Genomic DNA, 22,873 nt, shown 5'->3' with positions numbered 1-22,873 from the left:
TTGGCCCGAACTGTGTGACAGGTGCATAAGTGGCTAGAAAAATGAATATCTGGCTTTTCAGCCTTTATAGTGGAAGGCAAGCAAGAGAGAATGGTTGAAAATGGGGGTTGGGTTAAGAAAGCAATTGTGTGTTCCTCAAACCTATTGCCTCTTCCCTTTCTCTGCCTCACTATCACCCCTTACCCCCAAGCTATCCAGTTAAGCAAGGCATTAACTGACAACAATCTTTTCAGGACCAGAGACTTGATAACCCATACAGATTTCTAGTTTTTAAGTCATTGAAGACAGGGCTGGCGTGGTGGCTCACGCCTCTAATCCTAGCACTCTGGGAGGCCAAGGCAGTAGGATCGCTTGAGGTCAGGTGTTCGAGACCAGCCTCAGCAAGAGCGAGACCCCATCTTTACTAAAAATAGAAAGAAATTAGCTGGACAACTAAAAATAGAAAAAATTAGCTGGGTGTGGTGGCACATGCCTATAGTCCCATCTACTCAGGAGGCTGAGGCAAGAAGATCACTTGAGCCCGGGAGTATGAGGTTGCTGTGAGCTAGGCTGACGCCATGGCACTCTAGCCCGGGCAGCAGAGCAAGACTCTGTCTCAAAAAAAAAAAAAAAAAACCCATTGAAGACAGAATTTAATTTATGGCCTCACTAAAAAAAAGTCATAAGAGAAATTGTTAAAAAGAGAGAAGAAATAAAAAAGAATTATACTTACTACTGTACTGTGATACTTGAATCACATAGCAGAAGTTGAGATGACCAGGACTTGGCTAAAATTTAAACCTGTGGTAAGATTATAATTCTCAATCCCATCAAATAATAAGCAACATTTAAAGACAAAGAAACTTAACCTTTTCTGACCTAAACTGATAAGAAATTATATTTACCACCCTCTTTCCTACGTTGCCCAATCCCTGTTGGAGTTGGCCTATATGACCTTTGGAGCTCCGTTTCCTTTTTGCTGTGATTTATTGGGCACCTGCAACTTACTTGGCACAAGAAACCACCCATGGGGCTCATGAATTTTCACATTTGTCATAAACAGGAGGATGGAACAAGGAACCAAAATAGAAACAAGTTAGGAGGTATGGCTGAGTACTTAAAACTTATGCTACTTAGAGGAATGGTTATACCATTGGTCTGCATGATGTAAAATAATGCATTAATATTAGTCCTTGGTCATAATCACGAAGACCCAACAATTTCAGTGTTAACTATGGCTTTAATTCTTTTTCTGTTTCCCTCTCACTGCCTTATTGACTTGATTATAACATACCTTTTACTCTTGTCAGATACTGAAGGGTGTACTTTATTTCTTTTTATTTTAATTTTTTTAGAGACCACGTCTCTCTCTCTTGCACAGGCTGGAGTGCAGTGGCACAATAACAACTCACTGCAGCTTCAAACTCCTGGGCTCAAGTGGCTAATTTTTTGTATATGTTGTAGAGACAGGGCCTACCTATGTTGCCCAGTCTGGTCTCAAACTCCTGGCCTCAGGCAATCCTCCCGCCTAGGCCTCTCAAAGTGCCCAGCCCCAGGGTACACTTTATTAAAGTAGGAATCCAATTCTTGACTCTGCTTGACACCTATGGGATGCTGATTTTCTGCCTATAAAATTCAAGTAATTGGGATCCTGAAAGAAAATGCTCAAAAGAATATTGTTAAAATTACCACTAGTGGTTTGGAGAATGAAGAAAGAATTTAAAAGGGTGCTATTTATAAGTTGATATTTTTTTACACAGGGCATTTTAGTTGGTAATAAAATAAAATTCAGTGATGAAGTCACAAACCCTAAGAAAGTGAATTGACCCACAAAGACATGGCACTGGTATCCTTTCATACAAAAGCAGTGTAACTTGTAGCATACTGAATTGTCTTAGGTGCCTTTCTGTAATAAAGGGAATCTGGTGTCAAACAAAATAGGGACGATGATGCACCCATTCTCATTTATTTGTATGATGAAATTTACTTTAGAAATGGAGTTGGAAAGCTATCAGATCTTTCTGAAAGTGTGCCCTGTTAAAGGTTTGGAATCCAAGAGTGCTAAGGTTTTTCAACAGTTACTCTCATACCACTATATAAAATTTTACCCAGTCACTGAAGCAAGAATTTATTGAGCATCTGTGCTTACACTGGGCCAAGCCCAGAGATGGAGCAGGTACGGAGGTTAAAGAATAAATGTAGGACACATTTTTAATTCTCTAGTGGTGTACAGTCTACCTTAAAAAGATAAAGCTATGAGACCATATAGACTAAAATTCCGAATTCTATGATGGTACTATGCAGACTAAGGAAAGATAGACCACTGAAGATTAGTCATTAGAGAAGCTTTCAAAAACCTTGAAAAATGATAGAATTTAGAAAAACAAGGGAGAGAGGAAGGCATGTCAGGAAATAGGGGGACATGTGTTTAGGCACAAAACTGAAAACAAGTAGACTTTACAGATCAGTAAGAGACTAACCTGGGTCAAAAGTGTTAGTAGAAGAATAGGAAAAAATAAAGTCACAAACATACAAGAGGACCAGAAAGATGATGCATTTTACTTTATTTATTTATTTATTTATTTATTTTTTGAGACAGAGTCTCAGCCTGTTGCCCAGGCCAGAGTGCCGTGGTGTCAGCCTAGCTCACAGCAACCTCAAACTCCTGGGCTCAAGTGATCCTTCTGCCTCAGCCTCCTGAGTAGCTGGGACTACAGGCATGCGCCACCATGCCTGACTAATTTTTTCTATATATATATTTTAGTTGTTCATATAATTTCTTTCTATTTTTAGTAGAGACGGGGTCTCACTCTTGCTCAGGCTGGTCTCAAACTCCTGAGCTCAAACGATCACCCACCTCGGCCTCCCAGAACGCTAGGATTACAGGCATGAGCCACCGGGCCCATCCAATGATGCATTTTATATATGTTTAAAATCTTTGGGAATGATTTCAAACCCCACCCCACCCCCAGAGTTAAGAAATTCTTTTCTAATGATTTAAATCCCCCTTGCTGCCATCTTAGCTTTTTCCTGTTATAATTTTTGAAACAGTATTAGTTTCTTATTCTAATCTCCTCATGTGAGGGGAGGGTATTCTTGGTCCTGACTGGGCCCAATCTCTGGTTCCATAGGAAAGAATTGGTGTTTAAAGATACCAACTATCCTTTTGGATATGAATAATGAAAATTCTCCCACTATTGAGCAAGAGCTTTGTGGGTTGGGGATACTCTGTAGCACTTTAGTGAGATGTGCTAGTTGGCATTTATTCAGCTAATATTTATTATGAACCTACTACGTACAGATACAGTTCTAGCTATTTGGGATATGTCCACAAGCAAACAGAGATTCTTGCTCTTGAGCTCTTGGGTTTGGCAGTGCTTCACGGACAGAACAGCTTTCTTTTATTACAGTATCTAAGGCATGTTTTGAGAAAGAAAATAGTATGAAAAAGGCATAGAAAACCTGAGAAACTATGGGTTTTCTAACAGCAGTGTGGCTGTTAGACCAAATCATGTCTCTGCCCTCAAAATTCCTTTTTTTTAATGCAATGAATTAATTTGTTCAGCTGCCAGAATCTTCTCTTTAAGATATTCAAATAGGGCCAGGCACAGTGGCTCAAGCCTGTAATCCTAGCACTGTCGGAGGCCAAGGCAGGCAGATCGTTTGAGCTGAGGAGTTTGAGACCAGCCTGAGCAAGAGTGAGACCCCATCTCTACTAAAAAAAATAGAAATTAGCTGGACAACTAAAAATATATAGAAAAAATTAGCCAGGCCTGGTGGTGCATGCCTGTAGTCCCAGCTACTCAGGAGGCTGAGGCAGAAGGATTGCTTGAGCCCAGGAGTTTGAGGTTGCTGTGAGCTAGGCTGATGCCACGGCACTCTAGCCTGGGCGACAGAGTGAGACTCTGTCTCAAAAAAAAGATATTCAAACAGCCTTCCCAAAACAGAAAATTCCTCAATCCATACACAAATGAATTTACCTTAGGTACAATTTGGTAGAGTTTTTGCCCCACCTTCATTTCCCTGACAACATTTTCTCTTAGAGTATTTTGGGGAAAAGTTTCCTGTTCTTATTTTTAATCTATAAAGTACCTTGCTCACACATGCAGCATATGAACTACTGCTGCTGTGGTTGTATTTTTTTTTGTTGTTGTTGAACAATCCTGTACTTTGAAATGATTCATTCAAGAGCCATGAAGCATTCAAAGCAGGATGTGTGACTCACTTAGTAAACAGCAGCATCTTGAAGTAGAGAGCAGAAGCCTAGGATTGACTAAGGTAGAAATGAAAGTTATGTTGGCTTTGAGGTATGTGTATGTGTGTATTTAGTCCCTTCCCTTCTTCTTCCTTTCCCTACTTTCCCAAACTTAAATGCACTGTAAATAGAAGCACTGAAGTGAGAGGTGCTTTGTCAAGACTGTTGCAGATCTTCCAGTTTCTTTCAGAGTATGTGATCAATTGAAGTGATTAAATAGTGTTCAAAAAAGGTCAGTTATTCTTTCAACTATCTGCTCAACACCAGTATCACTATATTCTAGAGCTTGCTCCCCATAGTTTCTTGGGTATTCTATGACTTTTTCGTACTATCTTCTTTCTCAAAATGTGCCCAGTATAGACACTGTAATAATAGAAAGCTATTCTGTCCAAGAAGCACTGTGAAACCCAGAAACTTTGGAGAGAGGAGTAGTTTTCAGCATAAATGAATTTTCAGACTATCACAAATATAAATGTAATTCCTTGCATTGTGTCTTGATAGTTTAGGCATTCAGGGCTCATTTCCTAATAACTAAAGAGTTCTGCTTGTCCCCTTCCCCCAATCTACCATTCTAAAACAATGAAAGGGGGCTGGGCACGGTGGCTCACGCCTGTAATCCTAGCACTCTAGGAGGCCGAGGTGGGTGGATCATTTGAGCTCAGGAGTTCGAGACCAGCCTGAGCAAGAGTGAAACCCCGTCTCTACTAAAAATAGAAAGCAATTATATGGACAACTAAAAATATATATAGAAAAAATTAGCCGGGCATGGTGGCACATGCCTGTAGTCCCAGCTACTCGGGAGGCTGAGGCAGTAGGATTGCTTGAGCCCAGGAGTTTGAGGTTGCTGTGAGCGAGGCTGATGCCACGGCACTCTAGCCTGGGCAACAGAGTGAGACTCTTTTTTTTTTTTTTTTTGAGACAAACAATGAAAGGGACATGAATTCATCATAGATCAGGATATAAGAGTGTTTTAAAATGCGAGGCAAATCCACACAAAAACTGGAGCTGTGGTGGCCAAAAACAACATTTGAGGAATGAATCTGGCTAGGAACTGAGTGCATATTGCACAGAAATTTTACTGGTCACAATGCTTTACCAAGGATTTAGCTTGAAATGGTTACGTTCTTAATGCCCATATATGCTTGTGCCTGGCTCAAAGTTAAATGGCAAAAATTTAGCTTTAGTTTGTCCTGAGCTTTTATTTGCCCTGAGCTTCTTTTCAGTTCTGTTCAGTGCTGCTGTTTCAAAATACTTCCAAGAGACTAGGCTAAATGAGATTAGGAAAAGAACTACTGTATCTCTAAACATCTGCAAAGAAAAGTTACTTTTTTACTATGATACCTAATGAGATTATATGCTGCACACCAGGTACTATACCGTTTTATATAATTATTTCATTTCAAATGTTAAGAAAAGAGGGATGTGAGGGAGCCTTCTAGGGTATCTGCAATGTTTTGTATCTTGATCTGGATGATGATTACACAGGTATATACTATAATATAAGAATCATTGAGATGTACACTTAAGATTTGTACATTTTATTTATGTTATACCTCAATCTTAAAAAATTAAAAATCTTAAGATTTCATTCATTGAGATTTATTCCTTATTTATAGTTCCCACCATCTTTGTTCTTCAGGCCATTCCTAACTCTTTACTTAGTTCTGTTCATTTTGTCAGCTTCCTGGAGGAAGGATTCCAGATTCTCCTACTACAGAAGGATGAGTGATGGTGGAACTTTCTAGAAATGGAAAGGGTTTTTACCAAAGGTGTTTCATGAACAAACATTTTTTTTTTTTTTTAATAAATGGAGTCTCACTATATTGCCCAGGTTGATCTCCAGCTCCTCGCCTCAAGTAGTCCTACTGCCTCAGCCTCCTGAATAGCTGGGACTACTGGCTCGCGCCCAGTTCCCATGGAAAATTAATTGTTAATAAGAAACTATACCTTCCTTGTCCATTTGGCAATTAATACCAGTTTTCAGATTGACTTCCTCATAGTCCTGTCATTCCGTGTCCTTTTTAATTTATTTTTTTAGAGACAGGGTCTCTTTTCTGTCACCCATGCTGGAGTACAGTGGCATCATTATAGCTCACTGTAACCTCAAACTCCTGTGCTCAAGCAGTCCTCCTGGCTCAGCCTCCCAAGTAGGCATGTGCCATCACAACCAGCTAATTTTTTTTTGTTTTTTGTTTTTTTTTTTTTTTTTGAAGACAAGGTCTCACTGTGGCCCAGGCTGGTCTCAAACTCCTGGCCTCAAGCGATCCTCCTGCCTTGGCCTTCCAGAACACTGGGATTACAGGCATGAGCTATCACTCCTGGGTTATGCTTCCTAACATTTTTAAACTAAGAAAAGCTCCTTTCTTTTTTTTTTTTGAGACAGAGTCTCACTCTGTCGCCCAGGCTAGAGTGCCGTGGCATCAGCCTAGCTCACTGCAACCTCAAACTCCTGGACTCAAGCAATCCTACTGCCTCAGCCTCCCGAGTAGCTGGGACTACAGGCATGCGCCACCATACCCGGCTAATTTTTTCTATATATATTTTTAGTTGTCCAGCTAATTTCTTTCTATTTTTAGTAGAAACGGGGTCTCGCTCTTGCTCAGGCTGGTCTTCAACTCCTGAGCTCAAACAGTCCACCCGCCTCGGCCTCCCAAAGGGCTAGGATTACAGGTGTGAGCCACTGTGCCCAGTGAAAACCTCCCTTCTTGATATATATTTTTTCTCTTTTAGGGAATGAAAATCAGAAGTAGCCAAAATTGTTTTGATTAGCTTCTTCTGTACTATCTCTTTGTTACCAACAAGGCAATGCATGAGAATTCCATTTAATCTATTCTCCCAATTATAGTGCCTTCTGTCTCCATCCTCTTAATTTCTCTATCCTAAGGATTTGCAGATAAGTAGTACATCAGCCATTTTATAAAATGAGGTTGGAAGTTTTCTGCCTGTGCTTTTTTCCTTCCAAGTTTTAGTTAGGTCCAAAAACATGTGTTGGCAGTTTGGCAAGGGAAACTAAAAAACAGACTTTTTTCTTATTTCTTTCTCTCTTTCCCTGTTACTCTGTAGCAGGGCTTCTCAACAGAGACAATAATTGACATTTTCAGTTGGATAATTCTTTGTTTTGGGAGACTGTCCTGTGCATTATGTGATATTTATCAGCATCCCATGCCTCTACCCTCTGGGGAACAGTAGCACCCCCCCAGTTGTGAAAGGCACAAATGTCTCTAAATATTGCCAAATGTCCCCTGGGGGGAAAAGTTGCCCTTGATTGAAAACCACTGCCACGTAGTATAAATTGCATTTAAAGAAAGTGATTTGGGGGGCAAAGATTCAAGATTGGCACATGATTAGAATTCCCAAGGGATCTTTGAGCATATTATCTAGTTTAGAGCTGTCCAAAAGAAATATAATGCAAACCACAAATGTGAGTCACATACGTAATTTTAAATTTTTTAGTGGCTACATGAAAAAGTGAAACTAAACAAGTGAAATTAATTTTAAAGATATGTCCCAGTATATCCAGCATAGTATCATTTTGACATGTAATCAACATAAAAATTATTAATGAGATATTTTACATTTTCTTTTGTACTGAGTCTCTGAAATCCAATGTGTATTTTTAGTACATTTCAATTCAGACAAACTACACTGCAAGTGCTCAATAGCTTTGTGTGGCTAGTGGCTACCGTATTGGATAGTGCACATCTAGATTATCTTGGTCTCTAGATGGGTACAAATTGGTTTTGGCATAAATGAGGGGAGAGAAAGTGTCCTGATTTTGTACTAAGCCCTCTGCTGCCTTGGAGATGGCAAGATGTAGCAACACATTTATTGAAAATTATCATCACTTACCTTACAACTAGGGTGAGTGTGCTCTCTAAGTGAGTGGCTGTTTGACAAGACCTTAGACATAGATAAGAACAAAGAACAAAGGAAGACTCATTAAGAGTATTAACAAATGGGGGAGCCCTCATGTGGCTCACACCTATAATCGTAGCACTCCGGGAGCCTGAGGTGAGCCTGAGGTGGGAAGATCCGCTTGAAGTCAGATGATCCAGACCAGCCTGAGCAAGAGCGAAACCCTGTCTCTACTAAAAATAGAAAAAATTAACCAGGTGCAGTGGCATGCGCCTGTAGTCCTAGCTACTTAGGAGGCTGAGGCAAGAGGATTGCTTGAGCCCAGGATTGTGAGGTTGCCGTGAGCTATGATCATGCCACTGCACTCTATCCCAGACAACAGAGTGAGACCGTGTCTCAAAAAACAAACAAAATGGAGGAGCTATATTTTTAAATGGGCAATAATTTTAAAAGGAAATCCTTTTTGGATCCCTTCACCCATTTTAATGCATTTTTACTAAGGTCAAAATTTTTATCACTTAATAATTTTATTGTTTTTATTGAGAAATTGCTTTCAGAGGGATAGTTTCCTAAGCGTGAAGTTCAAGACTAATCCAGAGAATTTCTAAAGTGTTAACTCTTAATAAATGAGAGAAAATGTAAGGAATATTCAGAACAATAGCTAAATTGGCAATCGCTTTGGCAGAAAGCTTCAGTAAACTTTTATCCTCCCTATCTGACCCCAGACAGACAAGAATTGTATTAGAAATAGCAAGGGGAGGTGATCAGAGCCCAAACCAGGCCAGTGTCCTACTTCTCAAAATTTGGCCCTTTTGGCTCCTCCTCCTCCTCTGAAATACACTGTTGTTTAGTCAGGGATTCTTTTTGTTGTTGTTGTTGTTGAGACAGAGTCTCACTTTGTTGCCCAGGCTAGAGTGAGTGCCGTGGCGTCAGCTTAGCTCACAGCAACCTCAGACTCCTCGGTTTAAGCAATCCTACTGCCTCAGCCTCCCGAGTAGCTGGGACTACAGGCATGCGCCACTATGCCCGGCTAGTTTTTTCTATATAGATTTTTAGTTGTCCATATAATTTCTTTCTATTTTTAGTAGAGACGGGGTCTCGCTCTTGCTCAGGCTGGTCTCGAACTCCTGACCTCGAGCAATCCACCCGCCTCGGCCTCCCAGAGTGCTAGGATTACAAGCGTGAGCCACCACGCCCGGCCTAGTCAGGGATTCTTAATTTTTTTGGTGTCATGGACCCCCTTTGGCAGTTTGACGAAATCTGTGAGCCCTTTCTTAGAGTAATGTTTTTAAATTCATCAAATAAAATACATAGGATTATAAAGGAAACTAATGATATTATAATATGCTTATCAAAAATATATGAAAAATATTTGATAATGTGTGATTTTTTTATTAATGCATTAAATAAGTTCTAGTGTACTAGGCACAGCAGCTTGTAAAAGCGCTTGTAATCCCAGTGCTTTGGGAGGCCGAGACGGGAGGATTGCTTTAGCCCAGGAGTTGTAGACCAGCCTGGGCAATATAGCAAGACCCTCTCTTTACAAAAAAGAAAAAAAAAAAAAAAACAGAAAAAAAACCTAGCCAGGCGTGATGGACTGTTGCCTATAGTCCTAGCTACTTGGAAAGCTAAGGCCGGGGATCATTTGAGCCCAGGAGCATGACGTCACAGTGAGCTGTGATCATGCCACTGTATTCCAGCCTGGGTGAGAGCGAGACCCTGTCTCCAAAAAAAAAATAAGCCCTAGTGGTGGATCTGGAACTACCATAATTTCAAAGTAGTGATGCGTATAAAGAATATTTTGAGATACCTTGTAATAGCTGTAATATAATGTGAAAATGTATGTGATTTCTATTATGAATTAGGAATGCTAAATATGTTACAGCTTAATGAAAATAAAGATGTTAACTTTTTTCCTGTGTTTGCATTTATCAAACCCTCTGAGATGCTGGTGAGTGGGAGATCCTTTCAGCTGCCTTCAGTTCTCCTCAGGCCTCAGCTTTTGATTTGGAAAAATAAATAACTCAAAGGCAGTGTGGAGGGGGCTGGAGGTGGGGGGTAAGCAGCAAAGGAACTAGAACTATAGGAAAAATAAGACAAGTCAGGACTATGCAGCGGTGTTACAGCAGAAGGGGGGAGTTGCTTTTTGAAATACTGAGCAATCTTAACCAGAGCAAAACCTGATAGAGATTTAAAATCTTTCTCCCAGCTCATTTTTGAGCAAGCTATATTTCTAATAGTAGAAGAAGACTTTGTACTTAGAAGTCATTCTTCTAGATTGTAGAACATTGTGCAAAATTTTTCAAGCTACCTACATCAAATTTCCTTTGAGTACCTATAAATATATATATATATATATTTTTTTTTTTGAGACAGAGTCTCACTCTGTTGCCCAGGCTAGAGTGAGTGCTGTGGCATCAGCCTAGCTCACAGCAACCTCAAACTCCTGAGCTCAAGCAATCCTCCTGTCTCAGCCTCCCGAGTAGCTGGGACTACAGGCATGCACCACCATGCCCGGCTAATTTTTTCTATATATATTTTTAGCTGTCCATATAATTTCTTTCTATTTTTAGTAGAGATGGGGTCTCGCTCTTGCTCAGGCTGGTCTCGAACTCCTGAGCTCAAACGATCCGCCCACCTCGGCCTCCCAGAGTGCTAGGATTACAGGCGTGAGCCACCGCGCCCGGCCAATATAAATATATTTTTAAAAAAGATTATTATAACACTACCAATACATTTTGAAAACTTAAACTCTACTTAATCTACTACTCTTTATATCCCCTTAAAATGGCATTTTTTTCCTCCATTGTAGACTAGGTTCTGCCTATTTCCTTTTACCAAATAGCTGGCAATCCCAGACCCTCTGCAGTGATTTGTTTAACCTACAAATATCATACCCCTGATGAACAGACTATTCTCTCCCCCTGCCTCTGCCCCTCACCCTTTTTTCCTTTGGGAAAAAATCTGTAACTGAAAAAGTTAGTACCTGGGGTTTACCAACAATAGAGAAAACTAAAGTTCTTGGCTAAATTTTCCCACAATTTATTCAGTTTTGTCTTAGATCTATTGGAAACCACGGAGGCAGTCTTCTTTTGACTATTTTACTTCTTGGTTCTTCATTCTTTTAATTGAAAATTCCTGCTACCCTTTAGGCCTATATGCCTTGCCTAGAAGGATTATGGATCTTAAAGTGGCTTTAGTTGTGAATTCAGGAAAAAGCTACTTTCTGCTAAAATAAAGTAGCAGAAACAGTTCAATGTTGCCTTCCTGACTGGGTAGGAGCTAGGATGGGGCCAGCTCCTGTGTGTTTGGTTTGCAGTCAACAAGAGCTGTAGAAAAGAAGGCGAAAGGTGTAGTGTTTAATGGGAAGTGCGTATTTGGTGAAGAAAATAAAAAGGGGACAAATCAATCACTATTCTTAGAAGCAAAAAGACAAGTAGAACCATGTTTCAGAGCCTCGCAGTGAAGGAGCTGTGGAAAACTGCAGCATCCAGTCTGTTACTGTGTTGCAGGCATGTTTTAATGAAGGAACATGGCCAGCAGCCTCAAAGGGACTTTTGAGGGTATTATTCTTTTGAATTACTGCTGTTCATCTGTTCCTTTCACCTCCCCCTTTTAAAGAAGGGGTGGAAGCATAAATTATTGTCCAGTAACCCTGTCTTACTTAGTCATAAACTAGGGTAGACTTAGCCTACCTTTCTTCATTGTCCTTTCACCCAAACCCCTAAACAAATAAAATTTTTGTACCATCTCCTTTTCTCTTCCCTCATCCTGCCTACAGGCTCCTCCCTACCCTTAAAAAATATTTTTTGCTTGCATTTTTATTCTACCATTATACAGCCAGCAGCATTGTACCAGCCCCTTTATGGCTGATGGAGCCCAGGCGGGCTGCCCGATGAGGGGAGACAGCATTTGGCTGATGGGGTTGGTATGTGCCATTATTGCTGGCCGTTGGGCCTCGGTCCTCTACAGCTCCATCCTGGCTCATTAAAACTCTGAGCCAAATAGCCGCGCAGGCGCCTGCTGCAGCACTGTAGGGGCCAGGAAGTTAAATGGTTCTCCTAATCCTGCATAATTTATCTGCCTGTTAGCCCCCTCATAAAGCAGTCCAGTTTAGCCCCACCATGGAGACGTTCATTCTGAATTTCCTACTTTTGTGATGACCAGTGAGTGCCCAGCTTTTCCCTTCTCTCTTTATTATTATTATTAAAAATTGTTTTCCCCTTGTTCACTATGAGTTTGCCTTAATTTTTTTTTTTTTTTTTTTTTTTTTTCATTTGGAGCCTCCCGCCTGGACCCCACTTCACCAACAATCTGTCCACTTCTCTCGTTTGGACCTGATATTACAGAGCATTTGGTGCTATGGTCTTCCCCTTCTCTCTTTCCTGCTTTCTAGCGCCGTTTTTCCTCCATCTCTTCTCCTTTTATATCACTTCCAATTCTTTTTCTCTCTCCGATCCCTCTTTCCAGGGACCAATCTCATTGCATGATGTTTGGTAGGACATTTTAAAAGGGCACTGAATCAGGGTTTTTTTGTTTGTTTGTTTTTTGTTTTTTTTCACATCTCCATTTCTGTTTTGTTTCAGAGATTTACAAACGAGGACCACCTGGCAGTTCATAAACACAAGCATGAGATGACATTGAAATTTGGCCCAGCTCGAACTGACTCAGTCATCATTGCAGGTATTTGCTGCCCCAAAAGCCACGTGCCTTGATATCACCAGACAGTTAAGATTAATACCAGGGACCAGATGTACTGGGAGCTGTACTCCCCTTCTCCCATTAAGAACCCTTATGTGATCTGCATTTAATCAGGAAAAAGGAACACTAAAAGCTCCCAAGTTTCTATTGTGCCCTCCACTCTGTTTTTAATAACAAGATTGTGTTCCGTGGTTTTTGAGGGTAGGTATGTTGAGGTTTCATCATAGCTTTTTCAATCTATTTCTTTGCCTTCTATTTATTAAGACTTTGGAAGATTTACAGACAAAAGATGCCTTTGACATTTTTCCCTACCCACAGTGAAGGGGTGAACAAAAGAAGGCAGAAAAGCCGACCTAGCCTGGCTGCTTCTCTTTCACTGGGTGTCAGTTTTCCTCCAGAAGGCAAATTGTCAGTTCATAAATTCAACTTACCAGCCAGGCACGGTGGCTCACGCCTGTAATTTTAGCACTCTGGGAGGCCAAGGCAGGAGGGATTGCTTGAGGTCAGGAGTTCCAGACCAGCCTGAGCAAGAGTGAGACCCCATTCTACAAAAAATAGAAAAATTAGCCAGGCATGGTGGCACACGCCTGTAGTCCCAGCTCCTCGGGAGGCCGAGGCAGGAGGATCACTTGAGCCCAGGAGTTTGAGGATGCACTGAGCTGTGATAATGCCACTGCACTCTAGCTGGAGCAACAGAGCAAGACTCTGTTTCAAAAAATTAAATTAAATTTAAAAGTTCAACTTCCCTTGTGAACCCAGATACCATTGAGGGCACATTTCCAAAGCTCAAATAAGACATTTAGTCAGTGAGACTTTTCTAAGCCAATTTGGGTGACCTGGAATCTCTCACCAGTTGTTTTAGATATTATCTTGCTTACATATGCCATTCTCAAGGGAGTACTGTTAGCAACTGCTCACAAACCATGCAACAATTCTGTTGTGCCATTTTTAGCTAAACAGACATACAAACCAAAGTGGGCTTTTTCTTTTGATACCATGAGAGATTCTGATTTAACTCAAGCTAAGCAAACTTAACTCAATATTTAATCAATAGGGTATTTAGTTGATTATTACATTAGTTAATAACTCAGGTAAGACACAGTTTCTCCTAAGTACTACTAAGCAAAATGTTACCATAGACATGGAGAAGGAGAGACAGAACCTCATCATACTTATATATGTGATGAAAGGGACTTGCCCTTATAGATCTCTTATTTCTTACTAATTCAACAAATATTCATTGACTATCTACTGTGTGCACCAGGCACATTGTTAGGAGCCTGCAGATTTGTAATCCCTGGGAAAAGGACATGAGTAGGGACATTGTCATCAGTAATTCTTAAGAAAACCTGGGGAAGGCCTTAGGGAAGAGTAGGTATTTTGTAAGTATATATATGTAGATAAAACTTAAGTCAGGGCATATATGCATGAGAAAAATTTTAGTGTTTGCAGACAAGTACAAGTGAATAATACAAACATATGAATACTAAGAGAGTTAGCATTAAGTAGAATTAATCAGAGAAAGTTTATGAAAGAGATAAATTTGGGGCAAGGTTATCAAGTTAGGGAGATTATTCCAAATGGATAGAAGCACCTACTCCAAGTCTCCAGGGGTGGTAAGAGGAAGTTGCTACAGGACACAGTCCCAAGGGGGAAAAAGTATTTTCTCGTTATTCTCTGCATTCAGTTCTAGAATGCTCATCTATTGCACATGACTTCAGCTATGCTATCTAGACTGGTAATTCTCATATCTGCAATTAAGACCTGGTGTGTCAATATGTATTCCCATGCATTATTGAACACTTTTATTTGGCTGTCATTCAAATCTTCATGTCAACAACCGAACTTACCTCCTTGTCCCCCAACCATCTCCTTCTCCTTTGTTATTCACCAATATTCTCAAACTCTTGAGTTGTTTTATTCTTTCTTCAAATTCTCTCTATTCTATTCCTTCCTGTTCTTCCTGCCACCGTCCTTATTATGTTTGGATTCCTCCAAAGTCCCATAGCTGGCCTCCTTGAGGAATCTCTCATTCTTATCCATCACGCATAGTATTGAAAAGCCAGTCTTCCTTAAATTCTACTATTCTAATCAAAATCTGTCATTATCTTCCTGTTTACTTTTACTTTAAGGCTGTTTATACCTGGATTTTCAGGCTCTTCATAACCTAGCCCCATGACATCCACCGAAATTTTTATATACAACTTATATCGCTAATGTAAGTTGGGATTCTCTTTTGACCTAGAGAAAACTTTTTTTCCTCATTCGTACATAATGCTCATACCCTGCCTCTCATTTTGCCTTCACCTGCTGTACTCCTTTTAGCCTCCAAATGTTCTTTTCTCTCTACCAACTAAAGGCATTCTCTAAGGTTCAGCTCTAGTCCCACTTCTTGAAATCTTTCCTAACTAGTCTGTCATTAACGTGTCTTTAATTTCTACAGCAATTTTATTCTCCACTGCATATGGAACTTATTTTTGTACACTATGATGCTAACTATGTATATTAGCTTTATTTTCTCAATTAGAAAACATTCTCTTCATTCTCTAGAGCAAGAGCCATGTCTCATATTTGGGCAATACTCCTATATTTCTATCCCTCTCCTCCCCCAAATATACACACACGTTTGCATGTAGCACCAAAGCATATAGAAAGTATTCAGTAAACACTTGTTGATTTCTTAGGAATCGTCAGTGGAAGCTCCAGGTTTTTTAATATATTTTCAGGCTGTTTGTTCAGGAACCAGAGCCAGTTGAAGGTTAGAAGCCACCTGGAAAGTGAGGAATTGGGTTTAACACAGGGGATCCTTTAAAATAAAAACCCAGGCTGGGCATGGTGACTCACACCTGTAATCCTAGCACTTTGGGAGGCCGATGCAGGAAATCCACTTGAGGCCAGGAGTTCAAGACCAGCCTGGGCAACACAGCAAGACCCTGTCTCTACAAAAAACTTTTTCAAATTAGATGGACATAGTGACACATGCCTGTAGTCTTAGCTCCTTGGAAGGCTGAGGCAGGAGGATCACTTGAGCCCAGGAGTTTGAGGTTGCAGTGAGCTATTATTGTGCCACTGCACTCTAGCCCTGGCAAGAGAACAAGACCCAGTCTCAAAAATAAAATAAAATATAAAAACCAGAAATGAGCATGAACAGCAGGGTACAGGAGAAGTTTGAGCCTCAGATCAGAGGTCTGAAAATCCCTCTTCTGCCATAACCATGCTTTTAGCTGCCCCATCCTCTTCCACTTGAGTTGTGATTTTGTGTGTGCCCTTAGTAAAGTACTCCCTAAGCATAAAGGATGATATTACCTCTACTCACCAAGGGATGGAGGGAAAGTGGCCTTATCATTAGCCAACCAAAGCTGCCAGAGAACCTTTTAAAACTATTTTAGGAAGCAGTGGTAACTTTTCCAAACACTCTGATTCAGAAGAGGTTTTGTTTAAATTTTTTAAAAAAATTATTTTGTTTCCATGGAAAACCCCACTGGACTGTTATAGGTTGATCATACTAGAAGGTGTGATTTTAACCCCAGGTATCACTTCTTAAAATATCACTTAAACATTGTTCTATTGCAATCATTCAGTCCAGTGTTTGGGGTATGAGATGAATCCCTGAGGTGAATGGCATGTCAAGGAAAGCCATCATAATACAGTTAGGATCAGAGAACAAGATTCAACTCTAGAAAAGCAGGATCAGGAGAGAGAAGCTCAGATCTAAAATTCAGGCTGCTTGAAAAGTTCCCATGGGTTGTCAAAAGCCTTCCTCTTCCCAAGGGCAGAGGCACTGTGTTAAGGAAAGATTTGTGCAGCCCCTAAGGGGATATTTTGGCTGGCAAATCTAAATCCAAATATCCTGGTTTCCGGTATTTGCTCTGGGCCCAGGTCTCTGTGCAATGAGCTCTATTGTTTTCAGTTTCCTTTTCTAGTTCATGATCTTGCTGTCTTGTTCCCCAGCCCCTAGATGTGCCTGGAATGCCTTCAGAAGGTAACAGACCATTACCTCAGTGACCATTACCCCACTGAAAGACAAGGCACCATTTCTTACTTGGTAGCTTTAGCAGCAAGCACACTCAATCATCTGATCCTCAGATTTTAGCATCTGTCTGCTTATTCCTGCTCACTTCACACTTAGCAGGGAATAAGTTTAAAAAAGAAAACATTGCCTAAAATTACTTGATTTTCATATCTGGAGGTTTCACAAAACTGCACCTGTGTGGGTGGTTTTATTTAGTTTGGGGGAGAAGGAGGTAAAACCAGCACTGAGAAAGGTGGGTACATGGATAGTCACATAACAAAACATTGTTCTGTCTTCCCCCTGCTGGCTTTGAGGCAACACAGCACAGACACCCTCTGGTGGCCTAGCACCAGTCTTCACCTGCTGGAGCTCCATAAAAACAAATTTTTATGCCCTAACCCAGAAACTCTGTATCTCCAAATAGAAGAATAAAAATGTATACTGTGAAGTTTTAATCTCAGGTCAAAACTAAAACAGAGTTTCCTTTTCTTTCATGTCTGCAGATCAGACTCCTACTCCAACTAGATTCCTGAAGAACTGTGAGGAGGTGGGGCTCTTCAATGAACTAGCTAGCTCCTTTGAACATGAATTCAAGAAAGCTGCAGATGAGGATGAAAAAAAGGTAAGAATCGGGACATTTGCAAAAAAAAAAAAAAAAAAAAAACCTGGAGGTATTCAGGCATAGGCTATTTTCATTGTACCTTGGGTTAATTTGCTTAATTGATTAAAGCACAAAATCATGGGCCTGGTTCTGGAAACCCAGATAGTACTAACCCTAGTCAGCCATGCAGGTCTCCGGGTTCCATATGATGGGTCCAAGTCTATCTTCACCAAAAATCAGTTCTTTCCAGTGGAGCATTATTTCAATAATCTGTTTTTTAGAAATTATTTCTGTTATGAATATGTCAAAGATGTTAGAAGATTGTAAATCACTCAGATTTTGTTAATAACCTTTTTGTTGCCAAATCCCACTCTTTTCTGAGGTGATCAGACTTCTCACTTAGGCTATTTTTACTCAGTCAGCTAGTCAACAAACATAGAATTTCTATACTACTTTGCTTCAGTATATACAGTTCTTGCCTTCAAGTAGCTTTCTAGTACTATTCAAAGCATTAAAGTTAAAGAAGAATATTCTTAATGTCTTTCAAAGGAGGTCAACCAGGATGGTGAAAGAACTAGAAATTATGTCACTTCAGGAACATTTAAAGAAATTGAGTTAAGTTTTGCTTGGAAAAGAGATTTACTGTGAACAAAACTGCAGTTTTAAATACTTGAAGATTTTTTTGTGTGTAAAAGAGGGATTAAATTCTTTGTGGCCCAAACATAGAAGTAAAACCACTGGGTGGAAGCTCTCACAAAGTATGTTCCATTGCATGTAGGCCACTTAGTAGAGACATTGTAGAGGGGATTAAAATGTTGGGATCCCTTCTAATCCTGAGGTGCTGGGACTCAGATTTGGGCCTTTATATATTCCACATCCCTGGAGAATCCCTTAGTTTGGAAGACCAGAGGAAACAGTTGAAGAAGCAGAGTCATGGAATAAGGGGTTTGGGGAAAAAAGAAAAATGGAAAGATCAAAGTTTACTTTAGAATTAGAATTCTAGGACAGGAACAGTGGCTTATGCCTACAATCCTAGCACTTTGGGAAGCAGAGGCAGGAGAATTGCTTGAGCTCAGGAGTTGGAGGTTGCAGGGAGCTGTGATCACACCACTGCACTCTAGCCGGGGCGACAGAAAAAAACCATCTCAAAAAAAAAAAAAAAATTTAGAATTCTAGGTTATGAGTCACTATTTAAAATCAGATCTGTGTTCCTGATCAGAAAAGATTCCAATATCTCTATCCCAAAACATATATATTTTAACACACTTACCTCTCAATTGCATGGTGTATTGAGGCATGAAATCCTGTCAGAATATAGAAAAGCTGGGACATATAAAAACATTTCCATGGGAATTCTTTCCTTCTAAGAAGAAGATAGCAGGTAAATCAATATAATTACACATGATTTTTCTATCTAGCTTAAATTGTAAGAATGCAAGATAAAGTGTCTTTATCACTGGAGTTCTTTCCAGTTCCATAGGTTTCTATGAACTGCTTTTCATGCTATCTCCCTCACACTAAAAGCAGGGAAATTCAGTGGCAAATATTTGCAGTTCTACTTTCTTTTTTTTTTTTTTTTTTGAGACTCACTCTGTTGCCCAGGCTAGAGTGAGTGCCGTGGCGTCAGCCTAGCTCACAGCAACCTCAAACTCCTGGGCTCAAGCGATCCTCCTGTCTCAGCCTCCCGAGTAGCTGGGACTACAGGCATGCACCACCATGCCCGGCTAATTTTTTTTTTCTGTATATATTTTTAGCTGTCCATATAATTTCTTTCTATTTTTAGTAGAGGTGGGGTCTCGCTCTTGCTCAGGCTGGTCTCAAACTCCTGAGCTCAAACGATCCACCCACCTCGGCCTCCCAGAGAGCTAGGATTACAGGCGTGAGCCACCGCGCCCGGCCGCAGTTCTACTTTCAAATGGCAGAACTAGCCAGTCTTCTCACCATTCTTTTTCCTTTAGAGACTCAGGTCTCTTATCTCTCAGTTCCTTCAACCTATATGCTATAATTTTATTTTACAGCTTCCCTACCTCACCTCCCCTGCCGTTTCCTCCTCCCCCTCCAAAGAAAGAAAGTGTTCAAATTATTTCCACCAGAATGTGAGGGATCTTATACCAAACTCATTATAGGCAAATTCAAGAAAATTAATCTCCCTTAAAAAGTTTGAAGTCTTTTCCACTGCCATTTTAGCTCAGTTGACACTTCTAGCAGGCTAGTTCATAGTTCGTCAGCCCTTTCTTCATTGGGCATCTGTTGGTGTTTCTTCCTCCCTGTACAGGAGTGGTGCTTACCTCCCCTTGATGAGAAGCACAGACTCAGTGGAAGATTGTCTCCAGGAGTGTTTAATGAACCTGAACCATGGCTTTTCTAGGAGATGCCCCTAGGGGATTTTAAACCCTTGGTTGTATTTACTTAGAGGCTTCTCCTTCCCACCAATCTCAGACTTCAGAGATCTTAGAACTAGCTAAATTGAGCCTGACATCTTAGCAATGTAGAAAAAATGAGGCAGAAATGCAAGCATCTTTGCTGTTGCTCACCTTCATCAGGTTGGGGAGAAAGAACCATTACCACCTTTTGTAATGTAGCAGACAGCAGATTATCTTTAGTTTACTCAAGTAGCTACCAAGAAGGTTTCTAGGGATTAAGGTTATTAGCAAGGGAAGATTTAGAAACAAGCACCTCTTTGACCAAGGAGCCTAGGATATGGGAAGAATAGAACTAAGGATCCACTTTGTCATGAAACTGAACTGCAATGCCAACCCTCCTGTCATGGTGCAGTGTCGGGGCTGTCATCTCGGATGGTTTATTGTTCCCTGCAAGGCCATTTACAGCTCCACAGTGCTGTGAGGTGATTACACCACTGCCAGGAAAGTATTCTCTTTACTTTCTGATTTTCTCCAGTCCTGCTCCTAAGACCAAGTTCTAATTTCTGTCACTGATCAGGTGGTCAGCTTTTTCTTTCATTGTTACCCCAAAACCCTATCTGCCTGAAACTTCTAGCCTCCAGCACCAGATTTTGGGGCAAGATAACCATCAAGCATGGTGAGTTCCCCAGAGAAGACCTTTCCTGTCGTGTTTGTAATACTGTAATATCCAGTTTGTCTTCATTTGCTTTTGATAATTGGGTAATCTAGTCATTCTGGTTGGCAGAGAAAGTGTTCACAGCTCTCCAGGGGCCAGCAGATTCAGGAATCATTTTGCTTTCCTGAAAAAGATTATAAGCATAATATTGCATGGAATTAAATGACATTTTTTTCCCAGGTTTTTATAAGTATTTGTTTGCCACTGGTGAAGCAGATGTTATCCTCATTTTATAGTTAGGGGAACAGAAGCCCTGAGAAGACAAAATGATTTGGCCAGAGTTGTACATAAAACATGGGGCCCACATTTCTTTGACTTGCAGTTCAGTGCTTTGACCAATGGCTGAACTTCTTAGAAGCATATTCCCTCATCTTGTAACTGGAAAGATATATTAATAGATTCAACCTAAAGGAAATCATGGGGTTAAACTCTGTTCATGTCTCTTCCATAACAGGCTTCTGCTGGGCCCCTTGACATGTCTCTGCCTTCCACACCAGACGTCAAAATCAAAGAAGAAGAGCCAGTGGAGGTAGACTCATCCCCACCTGACAGCCCTGCCTCTAGCCCTTGTTCTCCGCCACTGAAGGAGAAGGTAAAATTCCTTACCAAGGGGCATCCCAAATGTTAAATCATAGATTAAATTTTGATTAATTAGTCATATAAATAGAATATGATATAGGAGGATTATTTTAAAACAAATGTTAATTATTTCTAAGATTTATATAAATTATACCTATTCTGTCTCCCAACAATTCCACTTCCAGGTCTGTATGGAAGAGAAATTAGTGCATAATAGCCCAAAAAACCTGGAAACATTCCCAAATCATCAAAAAAAAGGATGAATAAATAAATTGTGGTGTATTTCTAAAATGGAATACTAAATGATATTAAAAAAAGAATGAACCGGTGATTACACAGCAATGTGGGTGAATCTCACAAACATATTGAACAACAACAAAAAAAGACAAAAGTACATACTATATGATCCCATTTACATGAGGTTCAGAAAGAGGCAAGACTTTTTTTTTTTTTTTTTTTTTTTGGCAAGCACAAAAATAAAGTTTACTGAGAGAAAGTTAGGGTTATAGGGTAAGAGCAAGATAAGGCTTACAGAGCATGATACATAAGCCACAGATGACGACCAGACCCACGGTCACAGCAAAGGGCGAGCAAAAGGAAGGGCACCAAAAAAAAGGGAGGCAAGGCTATTTGATAATGATAGAACTCAGAATAATGTTTACCTCTTATAAAGGAAGGGTGTGGGTTGGGAAGGGACATAGATGAATCTTCTGGAGTGCTGGAAATGGTCTTTATCCTGATTTTACATATGTAAAAGGTCATTTTATTGTTCTAACTTTAGATCAATGCACTTTATGTATGTTATACTTCAGTTAATAAGTGAAAAAGGGAAATTCACTTAATTCCTAAATTGGACATTAAACAATTTAGAAAAAAGTCTTCCCGGAGGGAAGTGACTCAAAGGGAGTACCTATTAGGATTATGATCATTACTATTTTTAAAGGAAACTTTTTATGAATTATTTTTTATAAATCTATTGAAGTATAGTACATATACAGAAAAGTACATAAATTCTAAGTATACAGCTCACTGAATTTTCACAAAAATAATAGCCTGTGTAACCAGCACCTAGATCAAAAACATTATCAGAACCTCAGAGGCTGGGGACAGTGCCTCACACCCACAACCCCAGCACTTCAGGAGGCCAAGTCAGGAGGATCACTTAAGGCCAGGAGGTCGAGACCAGCCTGGGCAACATAGTGAGACCGCATCTCTATGAAAAAATTTTTTAAAAATTAGCCAGGTGTGGTGATGCATGATTATAAGTCCTAGCTGCTCTGGAGGGTAAGGTAGGAAGATCACTCAAGCCCAGGACTTTGAAGCTGCAGTGAGCTGTAATCACACTGCTGTACTCCAGTGTGGGTGACAAAGCAAGACCCTGTATCAAAAAACAAAAAAAGGACCTCACAAGCCCCCCTTCATGCCTCCTTTCATTCTCTACTGCTCTACCAGTGGTTATTAATTTTAACATCCACTATGGATACAGCATCTTGTACCTCATCTGAGCTCCCTCCAAATTTGGCTTGATAATTTATCAAACTTACCTTCTCCATAAACATTACAACCATCCCATCCTCTCCCCTTTTCATCTACCACCAAGTCCTAGAGACTATTTGGAGATGTTTTCAAGGCCAGTATGGCCACTGGCAGTCTAAGATTCTAACACAGTGAGAAGCAATTTGTTTTATTACAATACAATCATTATTCAAACTTCCGTAGCCCTTTTTTAAGGGCTCTACAGGAGATATTTGGTTGCCTTAGCACCAGTATACCTGCCTTTTCTCATTGGAGGTCAGAGGACACTTGGGCATCA

The 22,873-nt window shown here is 40.2% G+C and overlaps 1 protein-coding gene across 4 annotated transcripts in view; it reads left to right on the top strand.

Moving 5' to 3' along the window:
- Positions 1–22,873, top strand: part of ATF7 (activating transcription factor 7) — a 92,989-nt gene that overhangs the window by 47,679 nt on the left and 22,437 nt on the right. For all 4 annotated transcript variants that reach the window (XM_069491695.1, XM_069491694.1, XM_069491697.1 and 1 more), the window contains 3 exons: positions 12,676–12,772; positions 17,306–17,424; positions 20,936–21,073. In XM_069491695.1, coding sequence (XP_069347796.1) covers positions 12,676–12,772; positions 17,306–17,424; positions 20,936–21,073 — 354 coding nt within the window. The remainder of the gene's footprint in view (positions 1–12,675; positions 12,773–17,305; positions 17,425–20,935; positions 21,074–22,873) is intronic.

This window comes from Eulemur rufifrons, chromosome 16 (genome assembly GCF_041146395.1).
Source record: "Eulemur rufifrons isolate Redbay chromosome 16, OSU_ERuf_1, whole genome shotgun sequence".
NCBI lineage: Eukaryota > Metazoa > Chordata > Mammalia > Primates > Lemuridae > Eulemur > Eulemur rufifrons.
The sequence above is the reverse complement of the archived record's forward strand: the minus strand, read 5'-3'. Positions and strand labels throughout refer to the sequence as shown.